General features: G+C 47.2%; 1 protein-coding gene across 5 annotated transcripts in view; it reads left to right on the top strand.

Annotated features, from left to right (window-relative positions):
* kif17 (kinesin family member 17) overlaps positions 1–24,804 on the top strand; it is a 147,051-nt gene that overhangs the window by 77,956 nt on the left and 44,291 nt on the right. For 3 of the 5 annotated variants that reach the window (XR_005463737.1, XR_005463734.1, XR_005463735.1), the window contains exons 6-8: positions 4,485–4,597; positions 6,514–6,658; positions 18,640–18,746. Coding sequence is in view for 1 of the 5 variants with exons in the window: in XM_038821752.1 (XP_038677680.1) it covers positions 4,485–4,591; positions 6,514–6,658; positions 18,640–18,746 (359 nt within the window). In the remaining 4 variants the exon portion in view is untranslated. The remainder of the gene's footprint in view (positions 1–4,484; positions 4,598–6,513; positions 6,659–18,639; positions 18,747–24,804) is intronic. The other 2 variants (XR_005463736.1, XM_038821752.1) reach the window with 1 other exon arrangement.

The following is a 24,804-nucleotide window of genomic DNA, read 5'->3' on the forward strand; positions in this document are numbered from 1 at the left end:
CACTATCACCTATTATTCCTTTGACAAATGATACACCTGCGGGCTACCTTTTCAATTGTTACCGTGATACCTCGAGCATACAATTGTTGACATATGGCATGTGTCATTTCTCCTTTGCCCACATGAGCCTGCTCATGGGCAAGGCGACATAGTGGCAAAAACAGACTTCTGGGGCATACTGCGAGGGTATCTGGGTGGATCCAGATTTGATGATTGTCTTGATAGCAACCCACTTTTAGCCAAGAGCGATGCTTCTGTAGGGAGGCTTGCTCCTGTGCCTATTTTAACTTTGGTTCTGTTATGATGGATGGAAGTTCAATTGCAGCAGCTTGTAGTTGTGGCTGCACTTTGAGAGCCAATTCCTTTGCTATTTTATCAGCAAATCTATTGCCGCATGAGACTTCATAGTCTGCGGTAGTATGCGCTTCACATTTTAAAACGGCTATCTTGCTGGGCAGCTGAACAGCATCTCGTAAATTTATAACCAATTTAGCATGTTTATTCCTGGAGAAATGTTATCTAAAATTACTGTGCATCTTGTGATCCAAAGGTTACCCCAGTTGCACATGTCATTTTTCTATTTTGTTAAAGTATATTTATTGAGATTTTGCATTTAAAAAAATTATGCAAGTTACAAAATAATACATCCCCATAAGCAGGAAGAAACAGCTTAATACACATGAGTATAGATTGGAACAGGAGAATAACATCACAATCAGCTCGATACAATCATTGGACAGGGTTGGTACTCGTATAGCTCCATCAAAGACCGAGGGATAGACAGGTTAAAGTCATAAAAACATGACCAGACAAAATGGTGCATCTCCTCCCATGCCCACAATCACCACGAAAAATCATGGTCAAGTGCACACCAACATCTCCCTCGGCTCCAGCAGTGCCAAGGGCATCACTGACCTATCGTAACCTCCTCTCTTCAATACCAGATCCATCTGCACCCACGTCAAAGCCAATAGCGGATTCATCCTTACAAAACCAAAAGAAAATGCACAAAACCCCTGTCCTCAGGGGAGTTACGGATATGCCACACAACATAAATAAACCCAAATCCAGGCCTTAGGCAGAACCAAAATCATTCCAGACAAAGGTAAAGAGAGAACCGACAGTGACACGTTTGGATTACGATCAAACCGACACGTTCGGATTACGATAAGGCCTCCGAGCCAACAAAGGAATGGGATCCAAATGTTCCTCCTCACTTCAAACTCGCCAATGAAGAGAGAGAGGCCCAAGTGGAGAGAAAGAGAAAAGAAACTTAACCTCAAGGGAGAGTCCGAAGGAACCCAGTCTCCCAGGATAAATAAATCTGCCCTGGCCATACCAGGATAAAGACATAGATTCTTAAATTTAATAACTTGAAAAGAAACAAAATAAATAATTAATGCCAAAAAGAATCACAAACCGAATCAGCTCTAACTGGGGGGCTATCCTCAATCTAACTGAGGACTGAACTAACCTTATCAATCCAACCACTCATCCCACTTCCCCGGGCTAGGCCCCACTCATCCTCCCTAATAATCAAAAGGATTAAAACTGTGCACAAATCACGTTCTTCTTAATTGACTCTATATGATTCTGCTATATCGGGATAATCAACAATATAGGCCGTCATACATATATTCCTCACCTCCCTGCAGGAAAAAAGACAACAACAAAAAATCAACAATGTGATCAACAGGGAGCAAGTTCCACAGGGAAAATGCAGGATTAAGACACCTTCCATGTTGCATCAGAAGATAGATAATACAGGTTCAACGAGCACTCTTCAGGATCTCCCAAGGATTCCAACGATCGAAGCACAAGAAACCATCATTTCCACCCTGCCATCTCTCTGAGACCCAGGCAGCCCATAACCTAGGCCTCGGCGGGGGACGACTCGGAGGGTCCATTCCCAACCCCTCATGACAAGCATTGAGAAGAGGAAAACAAGAGACCAGTGAACGGTGGGCCAGACTGACCACAGGCCTCAAAGATGGTATACGTTGTGCTCCATGGGCAGCATGGTAGCATAGTGGTTAGCACTATAGCTTCACAGCGCCAGGGTCCCAGGTTCGATTCTCGGCTTGGGTCACTGTCTGTGCTGAGTCTGCACATTCTCCCCGTATCTGTGTGGGTTCCCCCGGGCACTCCAGTTTCCTCCCACAAGTCCCGAAAGACGTGCTGTTAGGTAATTTGGACATTCTGAATTCTCCGTCTGTGTACCCGAACAGGTGCCGGAGTGTGGTGACTGGGGGCTTTTCACAGTAACTTCATTGCAGTGTCAATGTAAGCCTACTTATGACAATAAAGATTATTATTATTATTGAATCCGACGCACCCAACCTCCAAATCAGGATTACCAAAGCATGGCAGCCAATTCTTGAATACACTCTGAAACTCACTTATCACCTTTCGCCAGCATTCGCACCCAGGGACACACCTGAAGAGGCTCCCCTCTCCTGAACCAGACAAGACAGATGGCACACCATGCAACAGGATTTCGACAACACAAAGGCGGGCCCTCACCAGGGAAAGTGCTCTTTCAAGTGCAAGAACCTTCTTGTGTGCCTCCACTGCTCTCATAAAAGTAACCCACAATTCTTCAAAGTGAACTTTAACTAATTGCACCACAAAGCCGCAATCCTCAAGTCCTGGAAGGGAGGGTAACCCCGGGTCCAGACCTGGCAATATTTGGGGTATCGGATGATCCGGGGGCCAAAGGGGGGTGGGGGAGACTGATGTCCTGGTGGCCTGGAGACGGATTTTGCTGGGATGGAGGGACTCGGAGCCCCCAAAGTCAGGTGTGTGGGTCAGGGACATGGCAGGGTTTCTCAGGCTGGAAAAAATTAAGTTCGCCTTGAGAGAATCAACTCCAGGGTTCACCCAGAGATGGCAACCGTTCATCGACTCCTTCAAAGAAAATTGAACGTCAGCAGCAATGGGGGAGGTGAAGCCGGGGGAAGGGGGGGGAAGAAAATAGGAAGCATAGCAGTGTTAGATAAGGACAGGAAACTCAGTATACGGGTAGTTAGGAAATAGGGCGCGGGCAGTTGGGGACATTGTTTTTTTTTTGTTTTTTTTACATGTGCCAGCCCACGCAGTTGTTTAAGAAATGTCAATGTGTTAAACTGTGAAAATTACAAATGCATCAATAAAATATTTTCTAAAAAAAAAAGCCGCGATCCTCAGCCAAGACAACATCTTTGATGGTGGAAATCACAGATGCACACAGCATCACACGACGAGAGCCTGCTCAATAGCAACTGCGACCTGGGGCCCACCTCGGTCCTTTACCCACTGACTCGAACAAATGAAGATTTCAACATTTATCTTGGCTCATACTCACAGGTCCCGAACTTCCAGGGACATAGTACAAGACGTGTAACCCAGAAAAAGACAAACATGAAGTGTGCACCAGGATGAAATGACGGATTATAGGATCAGCAGAGATGGAGCTCGCAGAAACATGACCGCTCCTGCACTCACATTGCATGACCCCCACCCCCTATTATTTTTCTGTTTAAAATCCTGGTGCCTTTTATGGTCTGGCAAATGGAGAAGTACTGATTGACATTTCAGTGATTTTTTTTCCTCAATTCAGATAAATCTGTTAAAATGGTCACTGTTCCTATGAACTTTCCTCTGTCTTGTTGCTTGTAAGATCCAGATATATTGTCCTTTACACTCCCACTCCTTTTTGCATCCCAGATGTTCACAGATCAATTTGTTACACTGCCCCCTTCCCCCGCTAACTCAACCTGTGTCTCCAGACCTCAAAACCCCACAGACCTCCTCATTTCTCTTTTACTATTTTCCACAAAATTTTACAACCCCATCTTGGCACCACCTAATCACATTTTCTTCATTCACTATTAATCCTAGACTGCTCACCCAATTGGTAATATCCCAAAATTCATTTTTAACTTTGTTAATTCTGAAAAGATCATTTATTTGAACACAATCACCAGCATTATTGTATAACATTTTCTGTGAGCTTCAAGCTCCAGAATGGAATACTTCCAGGAACATGCTATCTTCAGATAATAGAAAGGGAAGGAAGAAGAGAGGAGGGAAGTTAAAATAGAAGTGAAGCTCAGAAACCATCTCCCCATCATATCTCAATAGGTAAATGAACCCTTGAAGGCACTTAGCTAAGTAAGGTCCTCGGTTCACTGTTTGTTAGGTTAACTGATCTCAACTGGAGTAGCATTGTGATACCTTAGTTCCCCAAAATAAAGGAAGTCACAGTGAAGTAGTATTCTCTCTGATGATTATTGTCAACAACCTGTGAGAAAATACACAGAGGTCAACATTGGTTGAGGACAAGGTGACTCGACCGTGATGCCCCGATGACCAAGTAACTAGCCAGAATCCAAAGCAGGAATAAATGAGCAAAACAAGACAACTGACTGCCTGTTTATCAGTCCATTGTAAAGTACACGTACTACAGGTTATCAGTTAAACTAACTTTGCTTTCCATTTTACAGATTTTCTAAATAAAGTGCAAATGAGTAGAAGTCAAACAACCATTCAATCCCCTCAGAACACCATTGTTCATTCTGAGATAGAAATTGAAAAAGAAAATATGAAACAGGTTTGTGTACGTCAAAGTAAAAGCTAAAATACATTCACAATATTTAAATGCTCTGTTTAGAAATATGGGTTGATTGGTATTGCTGGCTGTGATACTACTGCTTATTCATGTATTGCCTCAACATAGCGGCATGGTAGCACAGTGGTTAGCGTTGTTGCTTCATAGCTCCAGGGTCCGAGGTTCAATTCCTGGCTTGGGTGACTGTGCGGAGTTTGCACGTTCTCCCCGTATCTGTGTGGGTTTCCTCCGGGTGCTCCGGTTTTCTCCCACAGTCCAAAGATGTGCCGGTTAGGTGGATTGGCCATGCTAAATTGCCCTTAGTGTGCCTCCCCAAAAAAAGGTTAGGTGAGATTACTGGGTTGCGGGGATAGGGTGGAGGTATGGGCTTAGTAGGGTGCTCTTTCCAAGGGCCGGTGCAGACTCAATGGGCCGAATTCTGCACTGTAAATTCTATGACGATAGCATATTATGGCCACCCCAGGCAATTAACAACGTCCTAACGATAGGTTTACATCATCCATGATGATGGGAGCGACTTGAAATGAGAATAAGATATCACAAAAGAATCATTTTGGACCAGGTTAAAGGAAACTAAAAGTGCAAATGTTTTCATCTAGTTTAGAATAGATGGCTACATTCAAGTGCAGTGATGTTGCTGTATCAATCTCTGTTGCACAGTGGGTCCAGTGGGTTGCAATTTGCTACATTCAGCTTTGTGGCTAATTCCTGTGTACACTACCATAATGGAGTCGTTAATAAGCATAATAAAACACTGCACAGAGGAATTTTAATCCTACCAAACTAGAGAACTCTTCCTATCTACTGCACCCAAGTTTCTTTTTAATTTGCTAATAACATTCCCACATCTTTGCAGTTGGAAAGCAGACAGATTCTGAATAGAGCTTTATTTGAAATTGTCATTGGTATTAATAAAAACTAAAGTCGCCATTGTCCCAGATGACCATAGGCTGCTTTCCCTTTTGAGGGGCATAGCTGACTGGTGGCGATTTAACCTGAAGATCACCACACCTCAGGCGAAGGGCAAGGTTGAGAAGGCGGGGCATTCATGGATAACCTCAGTCGGTACGAGAATTGAACCCGCCCTGTACGAGAATTGAACTCACGAATCGGCAATCAAGCCAACTGAGCTAAACTGGGTGCCAGGTTGCCCATGCCAGGGGTCGGGGTGAAGGTGCGTTGGCCTTATGAGATGATGTGGAGATGCCAGCGTTGGACTGGGGTAAGCACAGTAAGAAGTCTTACAACACCAGGTTAAAGTCCAGCATGTTTGTTTCAAACACTAGCTTTCAGAGCACTGCTCCTTCCTCAGCTGAACCTGAGGAAGGAGCAGTGCTCCGAAAACTAGTGTTTGAAACAAACATGTTGGACTTTAACCTGCTGTTGTAAGACTTCTTACTTATGAGATGAGGTGAGGGAGGTTCAAGGACCCCCTAAAAGGTACGTTAAGGCAGTGAGGGGGCCAAGAGACCACTGTGTGGTATCCGAGGGGGGTTGAGAGATCGGAATGGCATTTCAAAATGGTGCCCCGATCTGTACCTGCACTGATGAGCTGAGCTTATCAGTGCAGGAAATGAGGTAAGTGCAGCTTTGGTGGGCGTTCCTGACAGGCCAAAAAAACAAGAGTACCATTTGATAGTGAGGCCATTCTCGGCGCTGCAGGCGCTGAGAAAGACCCCAGTATACTGGTCTTTTTTTCGGCATTAAATCGTGCCCTAAACTCCCCATAGCTGACAGGTATTTTGAGTAGAATGAGCGCCAGATAGAGTGTCTTGAGTCCCCCAGGGGCTTTACCAGAGGCCACCAAATTGCCATTTAGTTATTTTGCTGCTCACGTCAATGTTAAAATGGTACAATTTTATGAGATTTATTCATCAAATATTTAATTTTGTATTTTACCACAGGAATATGAGCAGAAATTATCAAAGATCAAAGCAGATTATGAAGCAGAGCAAAAGTCCAATGTTAAGCTGCAAGACGATATTGAAAAACTAAGAAGTTCTTATGAAATGAAGCTGGCATGCATTGAGGCTCTTGATAAGGCCACAGGTATGCTCCCTTGATTTGGATTTGAAATCAATTTTGTTTGTGAGCATGATTTTGTCTTGGCATGTGAAAATACATGCATGTGCACTCTGAGATTGTTGTGTGTCCTAAATGTAATAGACATGCACAATAATACACTTATTTGCAATAGTTTCATAGAATAATAGAATCCCTACAGTGCAGGAGGCCATTCAGCCCATTGGTTCTGCACCGAACCTCTGAAAGAGCACTCAACCCAAGCCCACTGTCCTGCCCTGTCCCAATAACCCCTCAACCTAACCTACACAACTTTGGACACTAAGGGGCAATTTAGCATGGCCAATCCAGCTAATCTGCACATCTTTGAACTGTGGGGAAAAAACCGGAGCACCAGGAGGAAGCCCATGCACACACTAGGAGAATGTACAAACTCCACACAGACAGTCACCCAAGGCCAGAATTGAACCTGGGTCCCTGGCGTTGTGAGGCAGCAGTGGTAACCACTGTGCCACCGTCATCACAGAGCTGTTTGGGTGATTTATTTGTATTTTTATTTATTTTTTTAATAAACATTTTATTGAGGTAATTATGGTTTTACAACAACAATAAAATAAACAATGTATATTGATTTTATAAACATAGTGCAAAAGCCGTCTTCCTCCCTTACAGGTCCCACCTTTACTCACCCCCTACTCAAAACTAAGCTACCCCCCCCCCCCCCCTTCTGCTGACGGTTAATTTGCCGCAAAGAAGTTGACGAACGGCTGCCACCTCCAGGCGAACCCTAGCATTGACCCTCTCAAGGCGCACTTGATTTTTTCCAAGCAGAGAAAGCTAGCCATGTCAGATAGCCAGGTCTCCGACTTCGGGGGCTTTGAGACCCTCCGCTAATGATATCCGTCTCAGGGCTACCAGGGAAGCAAAGGCCAGAACGTCTGCCTCATTCTCCTCCCGGATGCCCGGATCTACAGACACTCCGAAAATCGCCACCTCTGGACTCATTGCTACCCTTGTTTTTAACACCGTGGACATGACATCCGCAAACCCCTGCCAGAATCCCTTGAGCTTTGGGCATGTCCAGAACATGTAGGCATGGTTCGTGGCCCTCCCGCATACCTTGCGCACCTATCTTTTACCCCAAAGAACCTGCTCATCCGGGCCATTGTCATGTCAGCCCGGTGAACGACCTTGAATTGTATCAGGCTGAGCCTGGCACATGTTGTGGATGCGTTGACTCTACTCAACGCGTCCGTCCAGAGACCATCCTCTATTTCCAGCTCCCTCAGGCTAGGAAAGCTCCTCTCTATAAACATATCCCCCATCCTCTCAATCCCTGCTCTCTGCCATCTCTGAAATCCTCCATCCATCCTTCCCGGGGCAAACCGGTGATTGTTACAGATTGGAGACCACACCGATGCTCCCTCCGCTCCCACATGCCTCCTCCATTGCCCCCAGACCCTCAGGGCCACCACCACCACGGGCCTGGTGGAGTACTGGAGTACTGTGCCGACGGGAACGGCAGAGGCTCTGTTATCAGTGCCCCCAAGCTGGTGCCCTTGCATGAAGCCGCCTCCACACACTCCCATCCGACCCTCCTCCCACCACCCACTTCCTAATCATGGCTATATTCGCCGCCCAATTATTGAAGTTCGGCAGCACCAGCCTGCCCTCCCTCCGACTCTTCTCAAGCATCCCCTTTTTTACTTGCGGGGTCTTACCCGCCCATACAAAGCCAGTGATCACCTTATTGACCCGTTTAAAAAAGGACCGTGGAATAAAGATTGGGAGACACTGAAGCACAAACCAGAATCTCGGGAGACCGTCATTTTCACTGCCTGCACCGTCCCAGCGAATGACAACGGGAGCGCGTCCCACCTCCAAGAATCGTCCTCCATTTGGTCTACTAGTCGGGCCAGATTTAGCTTGTGCAACCGTTCCCATTCCTGCGCCACCTGGATGCCTAGGTACCGAAGCTACCTCCTAACCACTCTAAATGGCAGCTCCCTTAATCGCCTCGGCTGTCCCCTTTCTTGGACGCAAACATCTCACTTTTCCCCATATTTAGTTTATACCCCAAAAACCGGCTAAATTCCCCCAGAATCCTCATAATTTCTTCCAGCCCCTCTAATGGGTCCGATACATACAGGAGCCGGTCGTCTGCGTAAAGAGAGACTCTGTGTTCCACTCCCACCCCGGACCAGCCCCTTCCAGCGCAATTGCCAGCGGCTCTATGGCTAACGCGAACAACAGTGGGGAGAGGGGGCATCCCTCTCTCGTCCCCCGATGCAGCCTGAAATAGTCCGATGCTGTCCGATTCGTCCGAACGCTCGCCACAGGAGCCTGATGCAACAACCTGACTCAGTCAATAAAGCCCTGCCCAAGTCCGAACCATCCTAGTGCCTCCCACAGATATTCGCATTCTACTCGATCAAAGGCCTTCTCTGTGTCCATTGCGTCCACTATCTCCACTTCCCTACCTTCTGCGGGCATCATAATCACGTTTAACAACCTTCTTACATTGGCCACCAACTGCCTTCTCTTAACAAACCCCGTCTGGTCCTCCCCAATAACGTGCGGATCACAATCCTCAATCCTAGAGGACAAGATTTTGGCCAGCAGTTTGGCGTCCACATTCAATAGGGATATCGGCCTGTCGGACCCACACAGCTCCGGGTCCTTGTCCCGCTTCAGGCTCAATGAAATCGTGGCCTGTGACATTGTAGGAGGAAGCACCTCACGCTCCCTTGCCTCATTGAATGTCCTCCACAACAGCGGCTCCAATAACCCAGAGAACTATTTATAGAACTCCACTGGGTACCTGTCCAACCTCAGGGCTTTACCCGACTGCATGGCCTTCAGACCCTCCGCTATCTCTTCGAATCCAATCGGGGCCCCCAGCCCTTCTACCAGCCCCCCGTCCACCTTCAGGAATTTCAGCCCCCCTAGGAAGTGCCTCATCCCCTCCTGCCCAGCTGGGGCTTCTGACCCATACAGCCTACTTTAAAACTCCTTGAACGCCTTATTCACCCCTGCTGAGTCTCCAACCAGGTTCCCGACCCTGTCCTTTACTTTCTCTATCTCTCTGGCTGCCTCCCTCTTTCTAAACTGCTGTGCAAACTTTCTGCTGGCCTTCTCTCCATGCTCATAAATCGCCCCCCTTGCCTTTTTCAGCTGCTCTACCGCCTTCCCTGAGTTAACAAGCCAAACGCCGCCTGTAGCCTCCGCCGTTCCATTAAAAGCCCTGCCTTTGGGGTCTCCGCATACCTCCTGTTGATCTGTAATATCTCCTTTACCAGTCGGTCCGTCTGCCCTGTCTACCTTCTCCCTATGGGCCCGTATCGTGATCAGCTCCCCTCTAACCACCGCCTTCAATGCCTCCCAGACCACCAATGCCGAAACTTTCCCCCATGTCGTTGACTTCCAGGTACTTCTGGATACATTTCCTCAGCCACCCACACACCTCCTCATCAGCTAAAAGTCCCACGTCTAGCCTCCAGTGCGGGCGCTGGCTACTGTCCTTGCTAACCTGTAGGTCATCCCAGTCAGGTGCATGATCTGAGATTGTGATCGCCAAGTACCCCGTGTCCACCACCCCTGTCAGTAGAGCCCTACTCAAAGTAAAAAAATCAATCCGGGAGTACACTTTATGCACATGTGAGTAGAAGGAGAACTCCTTCACTCTCGACTGCCCAAATCTCCATGGGTCCACCACCCCCATTTGCTCCATGAACCACTTTAGCTCCTTTGCCATTGCTGGCACCCTGCCCGTCTTTGAGCTCGATCAGTCTAAACCAGGGTCAATAACTGTGTTGAAGTCTCCTCCCATGACCAACTTATGTGAATCTAAGTCTGGTATCTTCCCCAGCATCCTCTTTATGAACTTCACATCATCCCAATTTAGCGCATACACATTTACTAGTACCACCTGCACCGACTCCTGTTTCCCACTGACCATGATTGTACCGGCCTCCCACATCTGTAACTATTCTTCCTGCCTCAAACACCACTCGCTTATTAATCAGGATTGCGACCTCTCTAGTCTTCGAGTCCAGCGCCGAGTGGAAAAACCTGTCAACCCATCCCTTCCTTAATCTGATCTGGTCAGCTACTCTAAGGTGCGTCTCCTGTAGCATTACCACGTCCGCCTTCAGTCCTCTCAGATGGGCAAACCTTGCCCATTTAGCCCTCGCAAATTCCAGGTGATCAACCTAGTTGGGGGCCTCATCACCCTCCCTTCCCCCGCCTTCGCTGATCAGCCATCACCTTTCTAAGGCCAGACTCCAGCCCGCGCCCCACGCCTCCATCGGCCCACCCCTCGGCAGCCTCCACCCCCAGCCTCCTCTCTGCCCCTCAGCAAAAGTCCCTCCCTCGTCAGCAGAACATTCCCCCCCCCCTCAGTAGCAGCACAATGTAAATCGACCCCTTCAATAAGCCCTACATCTGCTCACCCCCCCCCCCCCCCCCCCCCCCCCCCACTGCGCTTCTGTGAGCTAGCCCGCCCAGCCAGCTTGGTGGTCCCCACCCATGGCGGCAGACATTCTCCCACCCAGTGTCGTCGTCGTTCCCCCCCCCCGCTCATACACACATATTCAAATGAAAAACCAGTCCCAACCCAATTGCCCTAGAAAAAAAAACGATAAACAAAGAAAAGGTCAAACAGATGATCCGGCATCTAACAAACACCCCTCCATCCCCCATCAGTGCAAATGTAAACTTTAACTTTTTCAGCTCAGCAACTGGCCCCACATCAATACAGAAGGCATTACAAATAACGACCAACAAACAAGAGACTTTTTAAAACGTGACCGTTGCAGCAAAGTTCAAAGTCCTCAGTCCGCCACCAGTCCTTTCCTTTTCGCAAAGTCCATTGCTTCCTCGGGCAACTTGAATTAAAAATGTTGCTCCTCATACATGACCCAGAGACCCGGATACAGCAGTCCAAACTTCACCTTTTTCTTAAAAAGGGTCAACTTTATCTGATTAACCCCACTCTTCTCCTGGCCACCTCTTCACTCAGGTCCTGATAGATCCGCAGGATACTGTTCTCCTATTTGCAGCTCCGTGTCTGCCTGGCCCACTGTAAAATACGCTCCTTGTCCAAGTACCTGTGGAATCTCACCACCATTGCCCTCGAGGGGTCCCCCACTCACGGCTTCCTCGCAAGCGCTCTGTGAAGCCTGTCCACCTCCAAGGGTCGGGAGAATGTCCCGTCCCCCAGCAGCTTCTTGAACATGCCTGATAAGTCTACCCCAACGTCCGCTCCAGCGCCGGCTCTAGGGTTGCTGGCGCCCCGGGCAAGCTGAACTTCGGCGCCCTTGGGGGTGGCGGGGCCGAGGGGGGGGGGGGCCGAGGGGGGGGGCGGGGGCGAGGGGGGGGGGCGAGGGGGGGCGGGGCCGGGGGGGGCCGAGGAGGGGGGGGCGAGGAGGGGAGGGGGGGGCGAGGAGGGGAAAGGGGGGGGCGAGGAGGGGAGGGGGGGGCGAGGAGGGGGGGGCGAGGAGGGGGGGCGAGGAGGGGGGCGGGGTGGCGGGGCCGAGGAGGGGTGGACCCGAGGGGGGGGGCGGGGGGGGCGGACACGCGGGGGGGCGAACGCGGGGGGCGGGCGGACCCGAGGGCGGGGGGGCGGACCCGAGGGCGGGGCGGGGGGGCGGACCCGAGGGCGGGGCGGGGGGCGGGCCCGAGGGCGGGGCGGGGGGCGGACCCGAAGGGGGCGGACCCAAGGGGGGCGGGGGGGGCCGAGCGGGGGGGGGAGACCGAGCGGGGGGGGGCGGACCGAGCCGGGGGGCCGCCCTGGGGGCGGGCGGCCACCGCGCATGCGCTGGTTGGCACCGGCCCAACTGCGCATGCGCGGGACCCGAGTCTCTGGCGCCCCCCGAGCACATGGCGCCCCGGGCGACAGCCCGAGTTGCCGGTGCCTTGAGCCGGCCCTGGTCCGCTCCTTCGGAGCCCTCTGGGAGACTGACAATTCTCAGGTTCTGCCAGCGGGAGTTGTTCTCTAGGTACTCCACCTTTTACAGGACCCTTTTCTGCTGGTCTCTCAACCAAACTTCCCCCATGTCATTTACTTCCAGGTAGTTCTGGATACATTTCCTCAGCCGCCCACACACCTCCTCATCAGCTAAAATAACTTGTGATAAATAACCACATTTCACAGCTGTGTAGAGGTGATCGGTAAGCTTCGTTCTTCAATTTTGGCATAATTTCACTTTCAGGGGCAGGATATCAGCTTTTCATTGGTAGGATGGTGACTGTTTGGGTTTTGAAATGTAACCAGCATGATTTCCACATATCCATGTGACTATACCATGAGGCTGCCAGTGGAGGCAGACATCTTGGGCAGTTCAGTAAAGGCTCTCATTGAGTACACATTGAAGAAGATAACTGTCCTTAAACATGAAATATGGTGTACAGAAGAAAACATAGATTTTTGAAGCAGGAAAAAGGTGCAGGGAAGACATTGAGAACCTCAGAATATAGAAAGGTTCAAATCTACAACAAAAAAAAACTACTGAATGGAACAAAGCAATACAGGCAAAGACTGCAAATGAGAGACAGCTCAGAAGGGCACACAGAAAAGTACAAACCTGCAAAAAAAGCTGCGGAAATGAAAAGCACACACAGGCTGCAAGTTTATTGCTGGCTGCAGAGAAAAGGACAAAGGAAAACCAGACATGAAAGAACAAAAGAACCACAAACAAAGGCTGTAAGAAAATTACTGAGTGAGTTAAAAAAATTAGAGTGAGTAAAATGGCTGCAGTAAATTTTCCAATCCCATCTCCAACAACAATTGGCAGTGATACGCTGGCAGTTTTTCCACTTATAATGGCAAAACTATGAGATTGTAAGATTTAATGAACAATCTTAAAACAATAAGAGCAACCACACTTTTAACACTGCTGGGAAAGGACTTTCACTAAATACCATTCTAGCTCTAACAGACAAGCAAAGAAAAAGGACGACTGAGATTTTGAAAGCCATGAATCCTCATTTTAAATCCTGAGTGAATGTTGCATATGAACAAATTGGCAAAAGGAACCATGAGGAAGAATTCATAAAGTGTATTCGGGACAGTTACCTAGAACAATCTGTTGTAAATCCAGTCACTGATCAGGCTGTTTTGGATCTGGTAATGTGTAATGAGGCAGGTTTAATAAACAATCTCAGAGTAAAAGATCCCCTATATGTGACCATAACATGGTGGAATCTAGCATTCCATTTGAAAGTGAAAAGCATAGGTCAGAAACAACTGTGCTAAATTCAAATAAGGGTAATTACAAAGGAATGTGGCAAAGATTAGTAGTAAACAAGAGGATTGGGATCATTTGTTAAAAACAACAAAATATAAGCACAAAATTATAAAGAGGGAGAAGAAAACGATAAGGGTAAACTCGCAAGGAGTATAGAAATGGACAGTAAGAGCTTCTTTAAATGGACAAAAAAGAAGAGAGAGGACGAAGTGAACATAGGGCCCTTAGAGCACAAGACTGGGGAAATAATGGGAAACCAGGAAATGACAGGAGTTAAATAAATACTTTGTATCAATATTCACGGTAGAAGACACGAATAACATTCCAGAAATACTAAATATTTAAGGACAAAAGGGGAGGAAATAAATACACGGGGCGATTCTCCCAAAAAATTACTAATGGGAGGATTTTTCTCTCAGAGGGTAGTGAATCTGTGGAATTATTTATTGCAGAGAGCTGTAGAGGCTGGGTCATTAGGTATGTTCAAGGCTGAGGTAGACAGATTTTTAATCAGTAGAGGAATCAAGTGTTAGGGGGATAAGGCAGGAAAGTGGAGTTGAGGATTATCATTACAGATCAGTTGTGATCTCATTGAATGATGGTGCAGACTGGATGGGCCGAATGCCTACTTCTGCTCCTACATCTTCTGGTCTTGTGATAACGTTCTGTGTTCAACACTAGAGTGAAAACGAGACCACTGAACAATACGTTAGGGCAGTAACATGGCTGGCACAGTCATGTGACTTTGGACAGCTAAAATACAATCTGATTAAAGATAGATTGGACTTAGATGTGAGAGACCCCTCAGTCTGGCCAAGTCTACTGAAAGATGAGAAACTGATGCTAAAGATGTGTCGAAATGCAAAAGTTGTGAAATGTCAGCTAGAGCTTATGAACGACGGAGCAGACCAGGAGATACATTATGCTGAGACATTGTTCAAGGCGAACGAGCGGAGCAATCACAGACAAAGGGCAGGGTGCAAATACTGCGGATGACAGCATGCACAGGAAAAGAAGAATTACTAAGCATGAAGAAAGCAGTGTTTTAATTGCCAGAAGCAAAATCATTTTGCACACAAATGATTGGCCAGAAAAAAGAAAAACAAGCTGATACAGATGGCCACTGTACCCATATCAGCAGATGAGTCTGATTAAGAACTATACACGATACAACTGATCTGTTCAGTCAAGTCTATAGGAGACAAATGGTTTGTAACTGTTAAAATTGTATCAAGTGAATAAGAAATGTCAGATAAACACTAGAGCATCGTACAAGATCATTATCTTCACATACTGCTGCGAAGTAGCTCAACATGGCAATCCGAAAATGAAACCCTCAAAACTATGTTTGAGGCTATATGATGGGACAAAACCTGTACCCAGAGGCCAAATTAGTCTGAGAGCTCAATGTCCTGGCAAGAAGGATGTAGATTTCCAGACCATAAATGGGCCACAACAGCATCTTAGCCGAAGCAAGTTTAAAGCTTGGACTACTGAACCCTAAGTATGCCAACAGAGCACGGGAAGCAAAAGACTGCAGAGTGAGGGAGATGGACTAGCCCAGAGAGAGGGAGACATTATTCAATTGAACCACATGATAGTTACAGGCCTTGTCAGTGCAATGAAATGCACAAGCTGAATAAGTGGTCCATTTTACCTATATGAAACTGACTGATACAGAATCCTTTTTCATGGGATGTAGGTGTTGCTGGCGGAGCCTACCATTTGTCGCCCACCCCCTAATTGCCCTTGAACTAAATGGCTTGCTAGACCATTTCGGGGGCAATTAAGAGTCAACCACATTGTTTTGGTCTGGAGTCACATGTAGCCCAGACCAAGTAAGGATGGCAGATTTCCTTCCCGAAAGGACATTAGTGAACCAGATGAGTTTTATTGACAATTGACCCCTAAGTCGTAAGTCAGGGTGTTGGTGAAGGCCACAGGGGGCGCCCAGATATCAAAATGGCGCCCCAATCTCATCCTGCATTTGTGAGCTGAGCTTCTTACTGAAGGAAATTAGTCTAAATACGGCCTCGGCGGGCGTTCCTTGCTGAGGCCCAAAAGAAAGAATCAGAGTCCCGTTTAATAGCGGGTATGTTCATGGCGCTGCAAGTGCCAGGAAACACCTTGTTAAACCCGTCAAAACGGGACTCTTTCTTTTCCATTAAATCGTGCCCTAAATCTGGTTAAATTCTTATCCTTAAATGGCTCAAAGAATATGAAGCTCGTTGTTTTTTGAAATGCTTCATGTGCTCATCTCCCCGATGGGTATTCTAGTGTTTTATATTTCTCATGGGTGAAAATGGGAAATATTGTCTTTTATTTTGGGAAAATAAGAAAATAAGAAGAGCTGTTAAAAGTTCTTTGGCTGCCGAAACACTGTCCCTTGAGGAAGCAGCGGATATGGCATTATCTTTGTCAGATATTTTAAGTTAGATTCTGTAGTAAAGATTATAGACCCATTGAATATCTTTAAGATAATTGTTCCTTGTGGAATTGTGTACACTCTATGAAAAGTGAGTGAGAGAAGGTTATGAATTGAACTTGCTGGCTTGATACAATGTTGGAGATAAAGGAAATCTCTAAAACTAAAAGGGTGTCACACTTTTACAAAAATAAATGTTTGTATGAATAAATTGTTACAGGTCTTGAAGGAGGGTGTCTCGGAATGTAATGCTATGTATAGGATACGAAGGTCTTTGATTTACTTTGTTTTGGAAGTTTGATTCTATATATAAACTCTAATTTTTATTTATAGATAGAGAGGATAATTTGCTAACTGTATATCAATTCTATACAAATGTTGGCGATTCATTTGTGCCTTATAAAGATGTGCTGATGGAAACCCTGCTTGTTGGATGAGGAGGCGCATATTTGTAATGTACATCTATATAAATGCATATAGAAGTGCGTAAAGATTGGCTCCAGTTCTATCTTTCACCAAGTGGCTTTCTGGATTGTGACAACTGCTGCTCCACTTGATATCCTCCAAGACCACTGGGAAATAGACCCAGTAGATTGCAGAGTTATCAAGCTCAGTACCATATTAAACTGTCTGTTTAGCTACAGAGCCAATTTGAATACAATTAAATCAAAGGGGGCATTTTATAGTAGGAATTTTATATCCTTTGGGAGCAGGTTATCATATATAGAAGTGTAAAATCGGGTGCCAAGCCATTGGTGCCATTACTGACACCTACCCACTCTCCCCGCCTGCAGTTTTACCCATTTTGAGGGAGGTGCAGATTGAAGCCCATAGTAGCCACTAAAGAGCCTCCTCTGCCACTGTAGGATTTTACCTGCAGTGGGTGGAGATGAGCACCAAGTGTGCAGCCTCCACCTTTCACAACTTGGGCTGGTGGTGGGTGAGGGGGAGGGTGCGTACCTCCTTTATTGGCCCTGTGCCCATCAGACAGCCCCCTGGCAAAGTCTTCCCATCTCCGTTTCCCTCCCTTTCCCTGCCATGTCCACTCCAGCCCTTTGGCCCTCTCACAGCCTGACCTCGGCAAGACTGTGCCCTCTCTTCATTGTTACATCCAGCTTCATCAAATGATCACCATTTACCATTTCCAGTGGTGTTGCTGGGAACTAGACAGCTGTTGATCATTTGATTTGCCGGCAGCTCTCAGAGGTGGGCTTCCTATCCAGATGGGAGCAGAAGGCCTGGTTCAAATCAATTAATGGCTCTTAAATGGCCACGGGAGGCACTGGCCAAACCCACCCTGTATTATTTGCTGGGGAGCAGGGACTTTATAACAACCCTAGAATGCCAAGGCTACAAAGCTATATGCCAGGTTTCATAGACTTCATAGAATTTACAGTGTAGAAGGAGGCCATTCAGCCCATCGAGTCTGCACCGGCTCTTGGAAAGAGCACCCTACCCAACCCCACATCTCCACCCTATCCCCATAACCCAGTGACCCCACCCAGCACTAAGGGCGATTTTGGACACTAAGGGCAATATAGCATGGCCAATCCACCTAACTGCACATCTGGACTGTGGGAGGAAACCGGAGCACCCGGAGGAAACCCAGGCACACACAGCGAGTATGTGCAGACTCCACACAGACAGTGACCCAAGCCGGGAATTGAACCTGGGACCCTGGAGATGTGAAGCAATTGTGCTAACCTCTATGCTACCATGCCCTGTTCTGGACAATGGGATTAGAATATTTAGGTGGTTGTTTTTGATCGGCACAGACACGATGGGCTGTAAATTTCTATGGCTCTATGACCCTGGCCCCAGCATAAAATCCAGCCCTGTGTCCCAGAAAGAACTGGCACCTGCAAGGAATACATTTCCTATGATGCACTCATTGCTAGAAGTGTTAAAGAGCTAATTTATTTTTTATATTAAACTAACCGCTGAATTGAAAACATTGGACCACACTGTTGGGAAATATTAAGAGTAAGCAATCCAATTAACCTTCTGGGTTGAAAAAGGTTTAGTGCCATAGAAATGAAGCTCCAACTTTAAAAAAAAATAATCTAGGGTGTGGATAACCTGGGATAGCAGTACTTTGGTATGCTCAAAGGTTTGCATTTGACCAGGAGAATGTAGTGGGGTTGTTATTGAGTCCGGGCATACATTGGAGCTATGTGCTTTTAAAGGTTCAGACAGTTTCTCTGGTTAAGGTCCGAAGCAAAAGAGAGTCTTCTCTTTGTTTTTTTTGATGATGAATAGAAATGTTATTCATTCTCTTTTAAGGTAACAACACAAGAGTGTAATACCAATAAACACATGTATCTCTGTCACCACAGATGCACCTGAATTTGAAGAAAGAGCCTGTGCCCAGGAGGTAACTCAAATATTTAGTGTTGGACTAGCGGATGTGAGTGAAATAGAACAGAAGTTAGATATTGCCACGGTAAATACTCTGAAATACTGCCATTCAATATGTGTACACATTTCATTGGGTTTCTTTTCTAGTTTTATGTTTTAAGATTAAATTAAGGCTAAACATTAGTATATTGACAACCAGTTTAAATTGTGGCAAGGTCGTAACATAATTGGGCATTTCCGATCACTAATGCTCAAAATAAATTGTATTTACACATCTTAATTGATTCTGACCCAGACATTGGGTTATATATATGATACATACTTTATTTTAAAACTTTTAAGTGTTTGGTGGTGTCCTGATTGAAGCCTTTGAAACAATGGGAATTTTTAGGTTAATGATAGGTTAAAATAAAGAATCATAAAATCATTACAAGGACGGCACGGTGGAGCAGTGGTTAGCACTGCTGCCTCACAGCGCCGAGGACCCGGTTTCAATCCCGGCTTCAATCCCGGCTCCGGGTCACTGTCCGTGTGGGGTTTGCACATTCTCCCATTTGTTCGTCCATGTGGGTCTCACCCCCCACAACCCAAAGATGTTAAGGATTGGTGGATTGGCCCTTAATTGGAAAAAAATGAATTGGTACTTTAAATTTCTTTAAAAATAAAATAAAATCATTACAGCACAGAAAGATGCCATTTGGTCATCATCTTGTACTGGTTCTCTGCAAAACATTTTAACTAGAAGTTGTCCCTTGTCCTTTTAACCAGCTCTGCACGTTCCTCCCCTTCAAGTGCTCATCCAACCTTCTTTTAAAGGTAACAAATTAATTTTCCTCCACCTCCCTTTCAGACTGCTGTGTATCCACTCAAATTTGTCAAATAGCTTTTTTTCCTTGAGTCTCCTTTGGTTCCTTGCCAAACAATTTAAATCTGTGTTCTCTGGTTCTTGGTTGTTCTGCCAAGAAACAGATTCTCTCTATCTCTATCAAATTTCTACTCGGCCTTCTCTAAGGAGAATGCTAGTTTCTCCAACCTATCTGGTGACTAAAGTTCCTTATTCCTCGAATTATTCCTCTGGATATTTTCACTACCCTTTCTTTTGTTGCCTTGAAGAAAACTCTAATCTACTGACTAGTACCATGCACCTAGTAGTCTAAGCATTGTGCAGTGAAATTAAAATTAATACAATAGGCATAAAATGATTCCCAATGACAAAAATAGTGCCCATGTAGGTGAGGTATAGAATTGCCGAGAAAAAACTTATAGCTAAGTTCCGCATGCATGAGTGCGGCCTCAACTGGGATCTTGGATTCATGTCACATTACATTCACCCCCCACCATCTGGCCTGGACTTGCAAAATCCTACCAACTGTCCTGGCTTGAGACAATTCACACCTCTTTAACCTGGGATTACCCCCTATCTCTGGATCTGTAATGACTTGATTACCCGCAAATGCTCGCATTCTAAGCATTGTCTGGCATTTCTGACTTTGTCTATATAAATGTTTCTGGAACATACCTCTCCATTCACCTGAGGAAGGAACAGTGCTCCGAAAGCTCATGTTTGAAACAAACCTGTTGGACTTTAACCTGGTGTTGTAAGACTTCTTACTGTGCTCACCCCAGTCCAACGCAGGCATCTCCACATCATAGTGGACTATGGCACAGGTTGAATGATTGTAATGAAGAAAGGCTAGCAATATAGTAAGTATTGTAATAGTGTGACACTGGGAAGCAGGGTTTCTCTCAAAACTATCAACATCAAGTGGGAGGAAGAGCTGGGAGGGGAATTGGAAGTCGGGTTATGGGAGAAGGCCCTGAGGAGAGTCAGTGCATCCTCGTCGTGTGCCAGGCTTAGCCTGATCCAGTTCAAAATGGTCCACAGGCTCATATGTATGTGGCCTGGATGAGTAGGTTTTTTGAGGAGGTGGAGGACAGGTGTGAGCGCTGTGGGGGAGGTCCTGCGGGCCATGTACATATATTTTGGGCGCGTCTGAGGCTGAGGGGATTTTGGCAGGGATTTTCAGATCTCGTGTCAGTGGTCCTGGAAGGGAGGGTGACTCCGAGTCCAGAGGTGGCAATATTCGGAGTGTCGGAAGATCTGGGAGCCCAGGGAGGAAGAGAGGCCAACGTTTTGGTCTTTGCCTCCCTGGTGGCCCGGACACGTATTTTGCTGGGATGGAGGGACTCAGAGCCTCCAAAGTCGGGAGTTTGGGTCAATGACATGGCAGGGTTTCTTATTTATTTTTTTCTTTAATGTATTTTTTTTAATAAATTTAGATTGCCCAATTATTTTTTCCAATTAAGGGGCAATTTAGCGTGGCCAATCCACCTACTCTGCACATTTTTGGGTTGTGGGGGCGAAACCCACGCAGACACGGGGAGAATGTGCAAACTCCACACGGACAGTGACCCAGAGCCGGGATCGAACCTGGGGCCTCAGCGCCGTGAAGTGGTTGTGCTAACCACTAGGCCACCGTGCTGCCCCTTTAATGTATTTTATTACAAACATGTATCAAAACAGGTTACAGCGAACAAACACCCCAGGAAACATGCTTCCCAACAATCAATTATGCAGTCTGTATACATTTTTCCCCTTTTTCATCCCCCCCCCCCCCCCCCCCCCCCCCCCCCACCCTCAAACACGGTCACAAACATCCCCCACCTTTTCATAAACCCCCTGAAGAGCCCCTTAACTCATACTTTATCTTCTCTAATCGCAGGAAGTCGTACAGGTCACCCAACCAAGCCGCTACCCCCCGGTGGCAATGCCGACCGCCACGCCAGCAAAATTCGCCGCCGTGCAATCAGAGAGGCGAAGGCCAAAGCATCGGCCTTCCTCCTCTCCATGAGCTCCGGCTTCTCTTGAGACCCCAATATCGCCACCAAAGGGTCCGGGTCCATCTCCTCCTCCACTATCCTGGATAAGACTGCGAACACTCCCGCCCAGAATCTTCCTAATTTTTTGCAATCACAAAACATATGTGCATGATTTGCTGGCCCCCGCCCACACCTCTCACACTCATCTGCTACCCCCTGAAAGAACCCACTCATTCTCGCCCGAGTCATATGCACCCTGTTCACTACCTTAAACTGTTTCAGGCTCATCCTTGCACATGAGGAGGTCCCTTTTACCCTACGCAGTTCCTCACTACATGCTCCCTAATTGACCTCCCCTCCCAACACCGCTTCTCATTTCTCCTTGATCTTCACCACCTGCTCACCTCCCTGCTCCCCCAGCCACTTGTAGGCAGGGTTTCTTAGGCTAGAGAAAATTAAATTCGCCTTAAGGGGTTCATTACAGGGGTTCGCTCGGAAGTGGCAGCCGTTCATCGACTTCTTCAAGGAGAATTGACCGTCAGCAGTAAAATTAATCCAAGATGGCGCCGGAGCGAGGCGACTTATTGCAAGCTGTGCCCAGCATACCCTCTAATTCTATCTTTTACTCTCGTTCTATGCTGCTAAAACTTCATTATGACTGTAACATTACATTCTGTAAAGTCTCTCCTTCCTTCCCTATGTACGGTATGCATTGTCTGTATAGCAACAACACTTTTCACTGTATACTAATACATGTGACAATAATAAATCAAATCAAATTAAAAGGAGGGGAGTGGAGGGGAAGGGGGAGGCATGGAAGTGATGAATAAGGGCAGGGAATCAAATGTATGGGTAGTTAGGATTTAGGGCTGGGGGAGTTGGGTATGTTATTGTGGGGTTTTTGTGTGTGTTGGATCTCTCTGTTTAAAATGTGAAAATGTTAAAATTATAAATGCCACAATAAAATATTTTCTTTAAAAAACTATCAACATCCTGGGGGGTTACCATTGACCAGAAACTGGACTGGACTAGTCATGTAAATACTGTGACTACTAGAGCAAGTCAAAGGCGAGGAATCCTGTGGTGAATAACTCACCCCCTGACTCCCTAAATCCTGTTCACCATCTACAAGGCACAAGTCAGGAATGTAATGGAAGACTCTCCACTTGTCTGGATGAGTGCAGCTCCAACAACATTCAAGAAGATTGACACCCAAGCAGCCCGCTTGATTGCTACTCCTTCCACAAACATACAATCCTTCCACCACTTACGAACAGTGGCAACCGTGTGTACCATCTATACGATGCACTGCAGGAACTCACCAAGGTTCATTAGGCAGCACCTTCCAAACCCATTACTACCATCTAGAAGGACAAGAGCAGCAGATAACTAGGAACACCACCACTTGGAGGTACCCTCCAAGTCACTCACCATCCTGAATATCATCATTCCTTCACTGTCGCTGGGTCAAAATCCTGGAGCACCCTGAGGAAACCCACGCAGACACGGGGAGAATGTGCAAACTCCGGACAGACAGTGACCCAAGCCGGGAATCGAACCTGGGACCCTGCCGCTGTGAAGCAACAGTGCTAACCACCGTGCTACCATGCAGCCTTGCTCCTATGTCTTATGGTCTTATACTCGATGGACCAAGTGGCTTAATTCTGCTCCTATGTCTTATGGTCTTATACTCGATGGGCCGAGTGGCCTAATTCTGCACCTATGTCTTATGGAAGGAAGCAGCACAGGTTACTGCTTTTTTTGGAACACTCCCCCTGTTTAGCCCAAAAATAGCCTGTGCAGTTGGGATTCAGACCAGAGGATCTTTTCCTGCCTCTCCTCTTCTCTTCTGCTAATGCCCAAGATTCAGCCAGAGTGAGGACAGCAAGGTGGCGTAGTGGTTTGCACTGCTGCCTCACGGCGCTGAGGTCCCAGGTCCGATCTGGGTCACCATCCATGTGGAGTTTGCACATTCTCCCTGCGTTTGCGTGGGTTTTGTCCCCACAACCTAAAAGATATGCAGGGTAGGCAGATTGGCCATGCTAAATTGCCCCTTAATTGGAAAAAATTAATTGGGTACTATAAAAAAAAATTAATTATAAGATTCAGCCAGAGTGTTTCTTAAATTATGTGAGTTCTTCAACCCCAGATAATCTGAGTGTCAGAATTATTAGCACCTTCATTTCCACACTTCCACCACATAACAGTGACTGGCGTGGGCGAGCAGGGCGGCCGCAGCAAGAAGAGCTCCCGCCGGTGACCACGATTTGCGGTGATTTCGGGGATTTCCCCAAGGCATCACTCGCCCCCCCGACTACTGTCGCCCTTTGGGGCCGTCACGGGCAGCTAGAGGGGCCGGTTTAAAAACCGGCGAAGAACCATGCGTGGGTGTCAGATGGCGGGGGCTGAGGCGCTGGGCCCAGCGCGGCGTGGAGGTCGGAGCTGCGGTGGCGGAGCTACAAGGAGGCCGAGGCGGCAGGCCCGAGGCCAGGGCACGATGTAGGTAGGGTGTCCCACATTGGATGGCTCCCACCTAGGATGAAAAAAGAAGGCTGAAGTCCGGTCCCAGGGGAGCTCTGGGGGAATGTGGAGGAGAAAGAAAGAAGGTTTAAAGAAGTTTGGTGAAAGTTTTTTTTTCTCCACTTTTTTCAAAAAAAAAGAATAATTCAGATTGATGAAGGACAGGAGGGTGAAAGGGGAGAGAAGAGAAAAGAAAGAAAAAACAATAAACCACTAAAGGATGCGAAGAGCAGCGTCGAAGAAAGGAGGAAACACGGGTTTGCCGCTGAATGAGAGGACGAGAAAAAGTGCTGACAGGATGGCGGAGGCAAGGCGGGGCTGCACTACTTACGGTGGAGAAGATGACCGAGGTGATGGCGGTGGAGCTGGAAAAACAGTTTGCGAGGCACATGGAGGCCTTAAGCAAGGAGACTGCGATCGCATTGAAGTAATTGGTGGAGGAGGCAATCACCCCGGTGAGGGTGGCAGCGGCAAAGGCATCGGCCGAGGTGAGAGAGCAGGGCGAGAAGATGACGGAAGTGGAGGAGGCCGTGTCACGACACAGCGACCAGGTCACCTCGATGGGGGAGCTGCGGAGGGTGGTGGAGGTCAACAGAGGACTCCGAGCAAAGCTTGAAGACTTGGAGAACCGCTCAAGGCGGCACAATTTGAGAATTGTGGGCTTGCCCGAAGGGACAGAGGGCCAAAGGCCAACACAATACTTCGCTAAGAAGTTGGTGGAGCTGATGGGGGAGGGTGAGAACCCCTCCCGGTACGAGCTAGACCGAGCTCATTGGTCATTAAGGCCGAAGCCCAAAGTGAAC

Source organism: Scyliorhinus canicula, chromosome 16, assembly GCF_902713615.1.
Source record: "Scyliorhinus canicula chromosome 16, sScyCan1.1, whole genome shotgun sequence".
Lineage (NCBI taxonomy): Eukaryota > Metazoa > Chordata > Chondrichthyes > Carcharhiniformes > Scyliorhinidae > Scyliorhinus > Scyliorhinus canicula.